General features: G+C 38.7%; 1 protein-coding gene across 1 annotated transcript; it reads right to left on the bottom strand.

Annotated features, from left to right (window-relative positions):
• Positions 1–1160: 1160 nt before the first annotated feature.
• Positions 1161–13169, bottom strand: cdadc1 (cytidine and dCMP deaminase domain containing 1). Its single transcript, XM_036563476.1, has 9 exons — positions 12974–13169; positions 11718–11818; positions 10230–10407; positions 8200–8781; positions 6416–6465; positions 5710–5882; positions 4058–4247; positions 2827–2884; positions 1161–2329 (listed from the first exon to the last, which is right to left on the bottom strand). The coding sequence occupies exons 1-9, from the start codon at positions 13083–13085 to the stop codon at positions 2262–2264; spliced, it is 1512 nt and encodes a 503-aa protein (XP_036419369.1). The 5' UTR covers positions 13086–13169; the 3' UTR covers positions 1161–2261.
• Between the last annotated feature and the right edge of the window lie 1480 nt (positions 13170–14649).

A 14649-nucleotide genomic window follows, 5' to 3' on the forward strand; every position in this document is an offset into this window, starting at 1 on the left:
TAGTCATGTGCCGTTTGTTCTTTGAAGGTACAGTACAAACCTTGACTGAACTATGTCAGTTTAAATACCAACATGTACCGTTTCTCCACTTAGAATTTTAAAAGCTTATTGTTCATGTCTTTCAAATTATCTACTCAACTGGAATGATTTTCTTTCATTACAAGGTAAGGGTGGGCGGTATGGAAAATATTTTATACGATACAATTTCACGATACACAATATATTTTTTTTTGTTGTAACGGACAAAATGCACCAGCAAAACAGTGGTGCCATGTTTTAAAAGGGCTATGAAAGGCTGAATACACTTATTTTTGATGCTCAAAATTTGCTAAAATACGCTATGAAAAAAAGGAACAGGAGGAAATCACTCCGGGTGAGAATCAATAGAAGAAGAAGATGATGATGATGATGTCATCAGCTACTTGTTGCAGTGCAGTTCAGTGACTGTACAGGGGCTGCTGTTGTTTACAGACTCTATTCATAGTATTCGATTACATCATTAAGAAGAGCACGTCGCCATTTTGGTAGGCAAGCTGTGACTGTACTCTGATAGACTTCGTCTCATCACCGTTACTGCATTTACAGCCCTGCAAGTGGATATAAACAAAACAAAATAAACCGGAATGATCACTGAAAATTTGTAAAGACATGTGGACGCGTTAGATGCATTGTCCAGAAAACGCTACGAGGAGGTTAGCTAAATTCGTCAATCGGATCCGTATAACCTGCACATCTCGAGAGTTCAGAACATTCCAGTGTGATATTTTATAAAAACTAATAAAAGTGGCAACCAAAGCTCTTCAACTCTTGAGACCACTGGTGGTTCCAAAACGCACTTCATCATATTCTTCATAACTTTCATATTTCATAAGCTATATTCAAAAGGTGGGTGTCATATGAGAGCTGTAACTGTCTTCTTTCCAGTCAACTAGGTGGGTAATGTAATTTTAAACCTTTATATTAAAAGATGCTGAACTCAGAATTTTTTTTTGTCTACTGAAAGTCGACCCATTTTTCCACAAATCTGGACTATAAACTATAAACAGATGGTGTCTCTTCAGTGATCTGCTCTGTAAAAATGATTTTTATAAAAAGTGTCTAAGATTTTTGGCTTTCAGCAGTAAATTGCAAGCACACAGCAATATGTGTATGATCATAAAACACATGTTCTGTTAATTTGAGGGGAGCTTTTAAAAACAATAAAATTAAAATTTACATTTATTTCATGCAGTTACTGAATTATTTGCTTTACGATTTGGTCAATTGACCCTGGTCAATAAGAGGTTAAATAATAAACTCCTGCATATATATCAAGCTCAAGTTAGCTTCTTGTTCGCAACCGTCTCATTTGAATTTTCCGTTCTACCTTAAACGGTGCAGTCGAAAGTTGGCGAATAAGAAACTAACATCGGCTCACCACAATAAATCCTTAATCAACAAATACCTCACATTTTTGCTTGGAGGTGTTTAACTGTTACTGATCAGTTCATGTGCAGCACAGTGAAGCTATAGAATGAGCCACTGGAGCTTCTGATCGCTTCTCACTGGCTGATCTAACGCCGCGTCCCAAAACACACACTTCTGTATTTCATTTACTTCACTAATGAGTGCACGTCTAATGGAATATGTGCTATTTTTGCATTCAATTTAGTGTGTTAGTTTGCGGTTTGGGACGCGAAAATAATAGCGCACTGGGGTATCTCGGCCGTTTAGATCCGTTTGTCATCACTACAACCACAAATCAAATTAAAACAAGTCAGTACACTCAGACACACTGGTTAATGTGCTTTACAAATTTAAAATGTGTTTTAAAAAGCGCGTTACTGCATTTGCTGGGTCGGTTACGCTTTATTATCTCATTACAAACAGCCACAGCACCGCTGAATTAACTTGAAGTTGCCTACCAAAATGGTGTCAGCGCGACGGTGACGTCATCAGAATACTATCAATAATTGGTCTGAATCCTGTCTGTTTAATGATGTAAGCAGTTGTTCAGTGTTCTGGAAGTTGTGTCAATTTTTGTGATAATACGAAAAAGCACACTGTGACCTAATTAAGTACAATAATGATGTCATATCACCCACCCTTACTGGAAGGCTAAGGATGTAAACTCTGCATTGAATCTAAAACATAATACTTAACAGCCGGTTAAGTATTAAGGTTAAATGAGGTCATTTCCTCTGAGAGCTCAAAGTGTTTTCAGGTTAACATGGCTTGAGTCTTGTTGCCAATGGATGGAGGGAATGGTTGTGAAATTTTCTTCATGTTCTCAGTCTCTTACTGCACTGGCAGTCGGATTCCTCTTGTAGTCTGTGTTTCAAGCAGCCGTCTGCAAATTAAAAAAAGAGTGAAAGAAGAACAGAACACCCATTTGTCTAAGGGAAAAACCACAGGTCCATAAAAATGTTCTTAAAATGTTCTATTAAATTTAGTCGTTCGGCCAGGTAATATGGCCGACTTCTAACAAAACAGCTGAACATTCCAAATTTTCCAAATTCCAGATTTGATTGTGAAAGTATGAAAATTACATGTAATCAGAAAATTCTGAAAAATGGGTCCTGTTAGTTGCTCTTGCAGTGTGTAACTATATTCATAACCGTTTCATCACAAATTCTGTGGCATTTTCTTTGTCATACTATATGTAGCTCCAAAATGAAATCGTCACATTAACTCCCAATAAAAATTAAGAAAGTTTTTCCTGCTTCTGTAAAGTTACCATTTTGCAGATACAAAGTTTTGTTCCAACAGGAAAGATTTGCTCAAAAAATAGAGAATTGTGAATATTCTGAAATACTGAAACCAGTTTTACAGCAAATAAATTCTTACTTGGTAAAGGTGGTGCAGCTTCTTCAGAAACATTTCTAGCCAGAGACGACTTCTGCCACTGAGAAAACACAGTAGTCACTATTAACTTTTACGTATATTGCAAGTCAGGTCTGTTCAGGTGGTTGGATTCAGGTATTGTGGTCCGTAAGGTCATATGGTAATACAGGACAAGGCTTGTGCAACAAGCATGTCATAAAATGACATTTTCTTTTCAATTCATCTCTAAAAATCTATTTTCAATATTTTTTTTTTGTTCCTTTAGAGAAAACACATTAGCATCAGTCTGGAATAAACGAGTTTCTTAAAGTCCCATATAACCTGATGGCTCTATGATACCTGAATCCAGTGTAAAGAATAAATAATCATGCCTCTTGAGTAAAATAAACAAACAGCCTGTTAGATTTTCATTTAGAACATAATTAGTTATAAATTCAAACCAACTTTACTACAATCATTAGTAAATGATGTATGTTTATAACGATATTAAAGGGGAATTCCACTACTTTTTCAAAGTTTCTACGTAATTCAAATGTTGCTATGTAAACAAAGTAATTACTATGGCTTGATTAGAAATGGTGCATTATAGTGAACCTTACAAACTCATATTTCTTCACAGTGGTGGTGAAAAGAACAAAGGGCCGTGACAACTATGACACAAGTTTTTACATGTAATGAAAATAACTGATTCTTTAGGTACTATTTTTGCCGTACATCTCCCTACATGTACTTCTCTCCCATGAATGTATTTTTAAAATTTCAAAAATATGCTCTATAGAAGGGTGGTGCAGAGGGTAGCGCTGTCACCTCACAGCAAGAAGGGCCTGGGTTCGGGCAACCAAGGTTCTTTCTGTGTGGAGTTTGTGCTTGTGACCATATATGTCTGTGTGTCTGCTCTGCAATGGGCTGGCCTGCCTTTTGCCCAATGACCACTCCAGCACCCCCTGCGACCCAGAAGGATAAGCGGCTTAGAGTGTGTGTGTGCATTTTATAGCAGAACTAGAGCCTAATATATATTCATATGCATTTCATGTAACTTTCTGTGAGGGAGCTTTTAGAGGCATTAAACTCTTAAGACATCTGTTTTTTCTCACCACCACTGTGCACAATTCTGACTTTCTGAGTTTCTCTAGAGTGGAGCATTTCACACCAAACCACTCTAAAGACTTTCTCTTACATCTTGATGACTGTTTTAAGCAGAAATTTTGTAATACAGCAATACATGTGAACGTACGATGAACTTCTGCACTTGGCTGAGCTGAGTGAAGCGCTTGTAGGAGATGTCATGCTTGTCTTTGCCACTGTCCAGGTCAGCGGTGTAAACCTGCTTGATGCCTGCGCCTTTGATTAGAGGCACACATTCATCACATGGACACTTAGTCACGAACAGCATTGTGTTCTCCTGCCCCCTCACCTCAGTGCTCCTGCAAAGAGAGAACATTGTCAACTCAAAACACCAACAAACATCTGAACATGCACTCGTTCTAAAAGACAGGCACATGCAGGGGTGTAATTGAAGGGGGTGGCGGTGCTGAAATATTGAAAAGAAATGATCCTCAGTAGTTGGTTTTGTGCTGGCAGGAGAAGGGTGTAATGGTGTAGTGATCACTCAGAGCAGGAGGCTTCAAGAACCCATCTGAGAGAGTCTTCCATAGTCCTCCAAAAACAGATAATCTGTGCTACTAATCATAACTCGGTTAGTGTAGGATCTTCAGGTAACCAATTAGACTACAGACTACAGCACTAATAAGGTAGGACTAAACTAGCCATTCAGAACACAGGATATGGCTAGCCCAATCAGAGAGCAAGCTACTGCTAAACAATCAGAATATAGGATGCTATTAGCCAGTCAGATTGCAGGATTGCCCTAGTCAATCAGGAACAGGAAACTACCACCTAATCAAAACGCATAATACTGATAACCAATCAGAGAGCTCGATTCAACCTGGACCGTCTACATACCTGATGGAGTGTCAGGTAGGATGTTGCCAGCCCCTGTTAGTCAGTCAAGTTTACTCAGCAGGTGCTGGATTATCGAATTTCTGTGCTAAGATCAAATATAATTAATATTGGGCTCTTTGATTTTTGCTAGTGTCCTTCTCTCATTTTTTTTTGTTGTTGTTGTTGTTGTTGTTTTTTTAATCAAGATTATTGTGTGGTTTAAGAGAAACCCATCAACTGCTGTCATTTGGGATTGGAATCCAAGTCAACTCCAAAATTTCTGGAATTGAACAGCCCTACTCTCATAGCACTCGCAGACACGTTTGCCACTGTGCAGTGTTGCTTCTAGTATAAACCTTACCTAACAACTTAATTTTGGTGGCGATGTTTTATGTTCATACATACATGTCACGTGGTGGGCTAATCAAAGTTCCATTAAGTGAGCCTAAAGCAGGGGTGGGGAAAACCGGTCTTGGATGGCGAGATTCCTAAAGAGTTTGTTGGTTTTCCTGCTCAGGCACACCTGACTCAACTCAGCAGCTAATTGCCAGGTTTTGTAGGTGTGTTATGGCAAGGAAATCACCAAAATCAACAGCCTTCAGTTCCCCAACCACGGCCTAGGGTTCATAGCAACCTCACTTCAGGTTTATAGCAGTGATTACAGTGATTTTTTTCAGGGTTAAGGTGCTCACACTGCTCTGGCTAGCTTGCTCATTGGTAGCTGTTTAGGCACAACTAAAGAGACCTTAGTTTGTATTGGGTGAGGCTCTTACCGAAAAAGCAGGGTGTAATTTTTGAAAAGGTATCAAACACACCCCACTCCGGACTACGCGAGTGAGTGAATGAGTGAGTGCACAGGTGAAGTTAATGAAGTGCTACTTCTGAATGAATTACTCACATGTGAAAAGAGTAAAGATTCTTTCTACCGTGCACCTCGAGTCTCACCTGAAAGTAAGTGCATTCTGCTCAGCATGGATGATGTACCGGTACTTGCGATGGCGCCTCTCCTCCTGCCTGGTGTCCATCTGCGGGAACTCTGCGTACTCTGAGCCTGCAGGGTAGGCATTATAACCACAGCCCACCAGGTACATGGCACCTGTACCATCACACTCAGCCTGCTGAAGGAGAAGACGCATAAAGAGACAGGCTGTTAACCTTTCATTTCTGAGCAGAGGTGTTATCTATGAGTAGAAATGGTGGTACCAAACCCTTAAAGGACAGACTGCTCACTTGGTAGCTATCTTAGCAATGCTTTTGGGTGGTTCTTTCCAGTCATACAAGATCAGGCTCATATTTACTTGATAGATAAGAAACCTATAAACCTGAAACTCCTGTCTCTCTAAGAACAGGACATTGCAGAGAAGTTTGTTAAGAAGGATGCTTTAAAAACCGAACAAAACATGTTGAGCTGTGCTGGCTTTCTAGCATCACTAGAGTCGTTAATAATATGGTGCATCTATAGTAGACCTACAAGCACCATTACAAAACACCCACTTACCAATGTAGCACATTAGTGCTACAATTTAAGAGTCTATGAGTTCAAGTCTCAAAATATCTTAAAAAAACCTGGAGCACTGGAGGAGCTGTTAAAATTTGGAATCAACATTTTTTTAAAAAAACTTCTTCCAGTGTATGAACACTTTCAACTTACCCATTTGTCTTCAGCCCAAATGACTGTGCCCACTCCCACTTTAGGATCTTCTAAAATTCGTCAAAAATGGAAAAATGAAACGTCAAAACTTGTTTTTACACAGTGGAAGTCACTGATTTCAAGCAAGTCTTATTTTCTCCTTAAAACAGGACCCTATTTTTTGCTCCAGAGAGGCGATCATGTAGCAGGCCTACATCTTCTGTTCACCAGACAGGCTAAATTCACTGCTCATTCTATATTTATACATTTTTTTGTATGTATTATATGTACAGAATGGGTTTGATTACAACAATCGTTTTTAACTTACATTTATCTACCTTATACTGTATTGTATTGTGAGCACATCCACCCATGTGCTAAATTTAGCCAAGAATTAAGCCACTGGTTGGTCAGGAATTTTATCGGACTGAAATGGCAATCATAGCTATAGGAAGCCCATTTTAGGCAGTAAACCAGAACATTAGTAGTATCTAGCACATAGATGTTAAAGACTAAAGGTGGGGAACTCTGGTCCTGGAGGGCCCGATTCCTGCACGGTTAATTTCTACACAGGAGATTTTCCTGCTTAAACACATCTGACTTAACTCAGCAGTTCATGTCCAGGTTTAGTTGGTATGTGTAAGCAGGGACATCATCAAACTCTGCTGGCCTACTGCAACTGCTAAAATATTCTAAAAATAATAATCAGAGCCTAGTAAAGACCTGCGTGGTGTAAAGATGTGTGCTTGTTTTAGGTTTGAGTTTGTATTTCAAAATCCTGCAGTAGTAGCCATTTTCATTAAAGTAAGCCGATTTTCCTCCCTTGCCAACTTTGGCCCATTCTAAGGTCATCACTAAAACATAAACAGGTTTAGATCTGTCCTCTAAACTTAAAAAAAAAAAACTAACATAATAATGTCTCACATTGATAAAAAAATTTATGTTAATGTTAGTCGTTTGATGTATTAGTAATAATTGTCTCTCATCACATTATAATATGTTCTATTTGATTAAAATTATCCATGATTTAAATGAAAAAACAAATAAAAAAAGATCTAATTTTGCACACTGTCGCACTGTAAAAAATGAGAAGTCAGCTCAACATAAAATAGAGTTGACTCAACTTGAGGACACTAGAGTTCACGCAACTCAAACTTCTTAGCTGAGTCAAAAATTCTCCCAGCTACTGTTTCTAGGTCTGCATCTCAGTTAGATAAACAAAACTGAATGTGTTTTTTTTTTACTCAATTTCCCCTCTAGCTTGTGCTCCTTACATCACACAGTCCCATCTGGCAAAGTTTCCAGCTGTGGCATTGCTGGGATTCAAACTCACAATCTTCTGATGTTGGGATGAATTATTAGACAGTTGCACCACATGAAACAATACTGTGCTTTAAAGTTAAAACAACAAATATTTTCTCCAGTGTATTAAACATTTGTAGACACAAAATCTGAGCTTCTTCATGTGTTTCCGTGTGGCGCAGTAGACTAGGCCATCACCCCAACAGGAGTTCGAGCCCCAGCAATGCCATAGCCATCCCTAACAGTGTGTACCCAAGCGGAAAACAGTATTGTGTGATGAAAACAGTCCTGGCTAGTGGGGAAGTTGGGTATGAAAAAACGTTCATTTTATTTACCTATCTGAGATGCAGAACTAAAAAATTAAGAGAACTTTCGACTCAACTAAGAAGTTTGAGTTGTGTGAATTCATGTGTCCTCATGAAATCAGTTACTATATCTTATTTGTTTAGCAGTGCATCATATACATTGCATACAAACAACCCGAAAAATTCCCAGCACCTTACCTGTTCTGTACGCCAGCAGCGTGGCCTGTATGATACAGTGTCGTACAACGTCTTGAGGCAATGTCTTAGGACTAGTAGTTGTGGGTTTTGTCTCATAGAACCCATATTCATGTTCTAGGACTGGAACACTGGCAGCCACACAAGCCAGAACTTTAATCAAGTCTCTCATGTGTTGCCGCAGTGTACTGAAATGCGGTTCAGTGCAAAAATTCTCCAGACCCATCTTACTGAGCAGCTCCCTGTGCCGAACCTCATCCTCTATGAGGAACTTCCTAGAAAAGTCGTCCCAGTTCCTCCAGCGTTCCTTCCTAAAGAGGTCACAGATGTCCACAGAAGAGCCATCCACTGCTATTGTCCCCAGGAAGTCGCTGTTCTGGGACTTCTCCTCTACGTATTGAAGCATGGAGCTGGCTAGAGTCTGCAGGAGCACACAGATTTGAGGCCTACTGTTGGACTTCAATCTCTCAGCAGCTAGAGCATCCAGTGTGGCCTCCTCGAGATGGGACTGTGCAGCACTGCTTCCATCAGACAGCAGGCCTATCTCAGCATCAGAAGGCCAATAAGATATTCTATTCACACCAGCTGAGAGAGATAAAAGGAGTAACAGAGAGGGAGAGGAAAAGAGAGAGAGAGAGAGAGATAAATGGCAAACACCTGGGATAATGATCTCTCTGACAGTGCTGTATATCACTATAGTGACAGCATAATGACAAAGCTTAAGAACGTCATGGTTTCTGAATCTTTGTTAAACATGTTTATTGATATACCATCCAAAAAAGGTCAAAAAACTTCCATAAATTCCTATCAGAGCACAAAAAACCAACTGAAGCTCTGTCATGTTATTGGTTTACTATGGGTTATTACGTGCCTACAGCTAATATGGGTCAACAGCTTTTACTGGCCGATAGTTCCACAGCAGTCGTCATGGATTCACAGATATTCAAAATGGTGTTAACTCAATATTAGCTTCTTTTAAAACCTTTAATTGAAATGTACTGCAGCCTTCTTAGCCTAACCACATTTAACTTGATTACTAAGTAGAAAAAGGTCATCCATAAATGCTAATGTTGCTTTCAGTTAATATTGTACCATATGTTATAAGCAATGCTAACACAAAATACACTATTACGTAGAGTTTCCCTCCGTTAATAAACTCAGTGATAACTATAGATACATACAGGCCTATGTATAGCTAATGTGCTAATCTAAAAGTTCCCATAGCAACTCAGCCTTTCACTTTGTCACCTAACTAGTCAATGTTCATATATAGACCAGGAACTAAAGGTTCATTTTTAAAAAATGGCTAACAGTGCAAGTATTTTTGATACGACTGTCCTTCATAATAGCCTTGGGCAGATCACTAATATTCATATTATTGCTCTTTTACATGCCACATGATTTCTGTTATTGCTTGACCTTTATTTAATCACTCTCTAATAAATGTATATGCACATAATTACAGGCCATGCCAAAAGAACACCTACAAATTCAAACTCCTCACAGAGTGGTGAGTTACATGATTTGAACTGCACTTGGAAATATTAAAAAACAGATGTTCTCTCTTGCAAGGAATGTTGGGGGATATGCAAATGAAATGAAAACTTCAGTATTTGTGATCTACTTTCCAGTAGAGAATAAAATGGAGGAGGTTGTCCAGAAGAAGGTTGCCAATGCATCAGTTTGGTGATATTTTGGTTTCCAACCAAATGAATGTGAGACCCAGTGAATATTAACTGTGTTACATGCAGGCTGTGCAGAATATAGTCATCATTATTAATTATTAAGAAATATTCAATCCTAGCTGGTGATTATAAAGTACTTATATTACCATCAGGGAAATGATGAGCATAAGTCTCTGTAATGCTGTCAGGCTCTATAATGAGATACTTGGGAACTGGGTTTGAATCGCAATGATACAGTATGAGTGATAACTGATGAGATGATTCTGCAGATGACAATCATTTATCTAAATTTATGTGATCCAAGCTCACTTCATAATCTCAATTAAAACGGCAGCTAAGTTAGCTCACCATTGATGATCATCTTGAGGCAGGTTGAACAGGGCTTTCTGGAGAAGTAGAGGTCACAGCCTTTTAGCCTGGGTCCATGTCTGATGACCGCTACCTGTCCTGCATGTAGGTCAGGTCCAGAGCAGTGCAGACCCAGCACTCTCTGCTCATGAACCACCACCAGACCAGTGTCTCGAGTCTGCAAGTATCACATTACGCTCCATATTCATCAAGCATTCCAGTGTAGGAGCTAATCAAAGGTCCTCCTCCAAGGGCTGACACAAGGTCTATATGGTTACACATGGTTTATGATAAAGACTGGACTGCAGTGTCTCTCAACTCCAGTCTACTAGTCCACATATTTCATGTATCCCCACAGCTTAGTCATAACATACATGCTAACATTAGCCAATGATGAAGCTCATCATCACCTATGCTCCATATTTCAGCCCCATGTTGCCTCAATCATGTTTCCTCAACACAAGAAATAAGACTAACATCCATAACGTAATTACATATTTACAAATGTACATGTTGCGATTTCATATGTTCAATATATGATATCTGAAATTGTTTTTTATACATGCTGCATATAAGCAAAGTGCTCCATTCTGTTTTGTGTCTGTTGATGGAAGTTTGTTATTCCACTCTGCTAGCTTGCTAGTACGTTAACTAGGTGCTACACAGTAAGAGCAAATAATAAGGCCAGGGCGTCACAATCAAATCAGACAAAGCAATTACAAAGTGAATCAAGTATGCCACACTCTTGACTTCCGAAAACTTCCCAACTGTTTGCATTGCAAAGTTTGCTTAGCTAACTGACTCTAGAACCATGGCCACAGGAACCCTTCCATAGGTTTTGTTAATGTATAATGTTAAGGTTTGATGTATCATATAAAGAGGTGAGGGAAAGCACAGCCCTGTGAACACAGGACCCTGGGAACATAGATACGCTCCTGTTGCATGTCAGCAGCCAGTGCTACAGTAAATGAGCTTCCCTTTTGTGCTCATACACATACCGACACATAGAGTCGGTATGTGTAGAGTCACTGAGAGGGCATTTTATGTTCTGTTTAAACTCACCAAAATGGACAATGGTATTGATAGCATAGAGGATAACACTACAGCTCCACACACAGAAGACTGGAGGTTTGATTCACCGTCCAGGCAGGAATATCACTGTCATACCATTAAGAGTCCCTGAGCAAGACCCCTAATGTTACATTTACCATCGACTGTTGCTCCAAATAAAAGCATCTGCTAAATATTATGTACATTTACAACTTAGCTGTGTAAAATGAGCTAATGGTCAACAGAGTTTCTCTCTTAATATTGTTGGAATTGGCCACAATGTTAATTATTGGTTGTCATTATCTGCCCAATTCCGATGCATCCCTAGATAAAATGATTCATAAGCTGTCAGAGCAGAAGAACATAAGGTAAACCTGAACATGACATGCAGGTGGACTACAGAACTCAACAAGTTCAGAAGAATAATACTTTACTCACAGATCCATTATCCTGTTTCTGAGATTCCCTTTTGGGGAAAAGTTCCATCCAAAGACTCAACAATGTGAAGAGGTTAACTTTGGACAGTCTCGGTCCAGGGCCTGAAAGAGAGGGATGTTTCATGAACCAGTGTTAAAGGCGATTTCACTGAATTAGATTCTGCATAATAGAATGAGGATCTTATTCAGCAGCTGTTCACAGTGGTGGTGAGAGGAACACCAGGCATCTGAGGCAGTTAAGGCCTGTAAGTTACATCACAGGAAGCTATTGCATGAAATGGTTATGAATACACCGCCTGAAGTCTGAGACACTGTTCTATGATAGTTTTCAGATATGATTTTGGTCTTAAATGTATTTTAAATGCATTCAGGATAGAGAAGTACATGGACGGCAATGTTAGGCAAAACAGTCCCCAAAGAAAACTTACTTTTTCAGATTCCCCACAATTTTCCTATCATCAACATTACACATAACAACTCAGAAGATGCGCAGATTCACCTGTCATTTTGCCTAGTTAATAAAGTGGCTATATTTGTGCTGTAGACATTGTGACCCCTGGTTCCTATCACCACCACTGAGTGACATCCTCTTTATTGACAGTAGCCCGAACGTGTTTTTAATGTCATTTTCTAAACTGCAAACTCGATAACTACAGCTTTGTGCACCTGAACAGGATTCACATATCATGCATTGTATCGACTAAGCTGATGATTCAGACAAGAGCGAATAGCGTGGAAATAGAAAGTGAAACTGATGTGCTGCCTAATGAACACTTAATGAATAATTTATTTAAGCAGTACATGTTTTAGAATAAAAGTTCATAGATGTTCATATATATATATATATATATATATATATATACATATATGTACATGCATACATACATACATACATACATACACACACATATATACACACAGTGGCAAATCAGTAGTAGCAAATCAGGACATTTCAGCCTTGAATCAGAGCTGATTTCACTTTATCTGGCACCTGTGACAGAAGTGGGAAATACTTTTGTGCTGCTTTTATATTTTATAATGTATAATCCCCGAAAAATAAACGAAGAATTACTGCATTTTGTTCTAATGAGCTGAGCGACCACAGGTGAGAAATGTGAGACCCTTACTGTCAGGTTGTGTTTTGCCCTTTGACAGCTTTTACGGTAAGTGTTGTACAGTTTACGTAACGTTACCGAAGCCTTAATGATGGAATGAAAGATGAACGGTCTGCGTGCCTGCCTGTCTGTCTGTGCTCACCCTTCACTCTGCTGCTGTCTGTCTGTGTGCTGCTCTCCTTCACACCGCGCGCTGAGCCCAGACCGTTCTCCTCGAGCTCTGAGCGCTGTCTCGTGCTGTGTGGAGCTGCCATTCAGTCTCAGCCGCTGATACCGAGTCCGCTAAATTCCGTCCTGTTAGCTTATCACTTCATTTCCACATCATCCTCTTCCTATTTTGTTTGACGTCACCCAGCAGGAGGAGCTCTCAGGTGCCTTTTGAATCTGGGTTGCCAGATATCCCCGTACATCAGCGGGGAAAGCCTCGCACCACTTGACTCGATTAAGATTCCCGTTTACTGCTCTCTGGCCACCTGTACAGACAGAAAACCGTTTTATCTTTAAACTACGATTTCTAATATCGGAAATTTAATTTGAAGAAGTAAAATGACGATAATAAGTAAAAACAAACACAAAATTCAACGTTTTCTAGTATTTGAGCATGCCGGATTTCCACTGGTAAGAAGACAGGAGTTTTTCAGCAACGATTTTTATTAGCATTAAACTTAACGTGTTATTTTACGTGAACCAAAAATAAAAATCGTTTTTAAAATTCTTAGATTAAAATTAATTTATTACTTCTTCAAATTTGTTACATTAAAAAAAAAATAGTTCTATTGCTACATGTAAAAATTTGATTTGCAGTCATCGCATTTATTATGCCTGAAAAGAAAAAAAAACACCTTTGTAATTTTGCATATTTGCAATTTTGAAACTTACATTTAAATGCATCGGGCTTGAGGTCACTTCTTTTAAATTATGTAATACTTAAAACTCATAAAAAAATGAAGATGGCTAAAAAAAATTTGTTACGTTATATTCTGACTGACTTCAATGTGTGAAATTCAGACTTAACATTTAAACATTCAAAGCAAAGCATAGGGGCCCGGACTAAATATAACTCCCTGCTGGCCACAACAGCAGCCATTCTGGCCTATTATTAAAAAAAAATGTTATTTAACATTAGTTTCTTCTCCGTCTATAAAGACACCCGAAAGAATGCAGGTAACAGCGAATATGCATAACAGACAACACTGTGGTTAAAGATACAACAGAAATGACAGTGAAAAAACATTTACCCAAACTGTAAAGAAAAGCTTTATTTTCATCAGATGACATTATACAATACTGTTGCATGTTTAAGTAGATAAATCATTTCTCAGATGTAATGCAAAAACTATACAATATATACACCTTTCACATACATTTCACACACTTTGCTTCTACATATGAGCAGTCAAAAATTCACAGGGGCGTTTGTGCATACATACAAAATTAATCTGACAGGACAAAACTAAAGTCATACAAAATGAAAATCTAAACCTCTGAACTTCAATGTAACTATTGGAAATGGACAAAAGTCTTTACTGAATAACTGAGTAAATAGAAGCAGCTGTTTTGACAGCTTTGACTACATCTCTCTTTTGATAATCCATAGAAGCCAAGCAGCCTTTCTGCATCTGGCTAGTTATCTGGATGCAAATTTAGTCTGATTTTAGACAATTTTCAGTGGTGAGTCCTCAGTGACACTTCGCAGATGAACACGTAAACTAACAATGACAAAAAAATTGTGTGTAAGGAAAGTGCAATAGTGAACTGCCAGCCACCTTAAAAGCAAAACAGCAAAAGTGTTTTTTTTTCCCCCCACACAGGAATAGA

This window comes from Colossoma macropomum, unplaced genomic scaffold (genome assembly GCF_904425465.1).
Source record: "Colossoma macropomum unplaced genomic scaffold, Colossoma_macropomum, whole genome shotgun sequence".
Classification (NCBI taxonomy): Eukaryota; Metazoa; Chordata; class Actinopteri; order Characiformes; family Serrasalmidae; genus Colossoma; species Colossoma macropomum.

Coding starts and splice junctions, on each gene's coding strand:
- cdadc1 (XM_036563476.1), bottom strand. CDS start 13,085: ATGGCAGCTCCACACAGCACGAGACAGCGCTCAGAGCTCGAGGAGAAC. Junction 11,819..12,973: donor AGACAGCAGCAGAGTGAAGG/GTGAGCACAGAC, acceptor CCTCTCTTTCAG/GCCCTGGACCGAGACTGTCC. Junction 2,885..4,057: donor GCCAAGTGCAGAAGTTCATC/GTACGTTCACAT, acceptor GTGTTTTCTCAG/TGGCAGAAGTCGTCTCTGGC.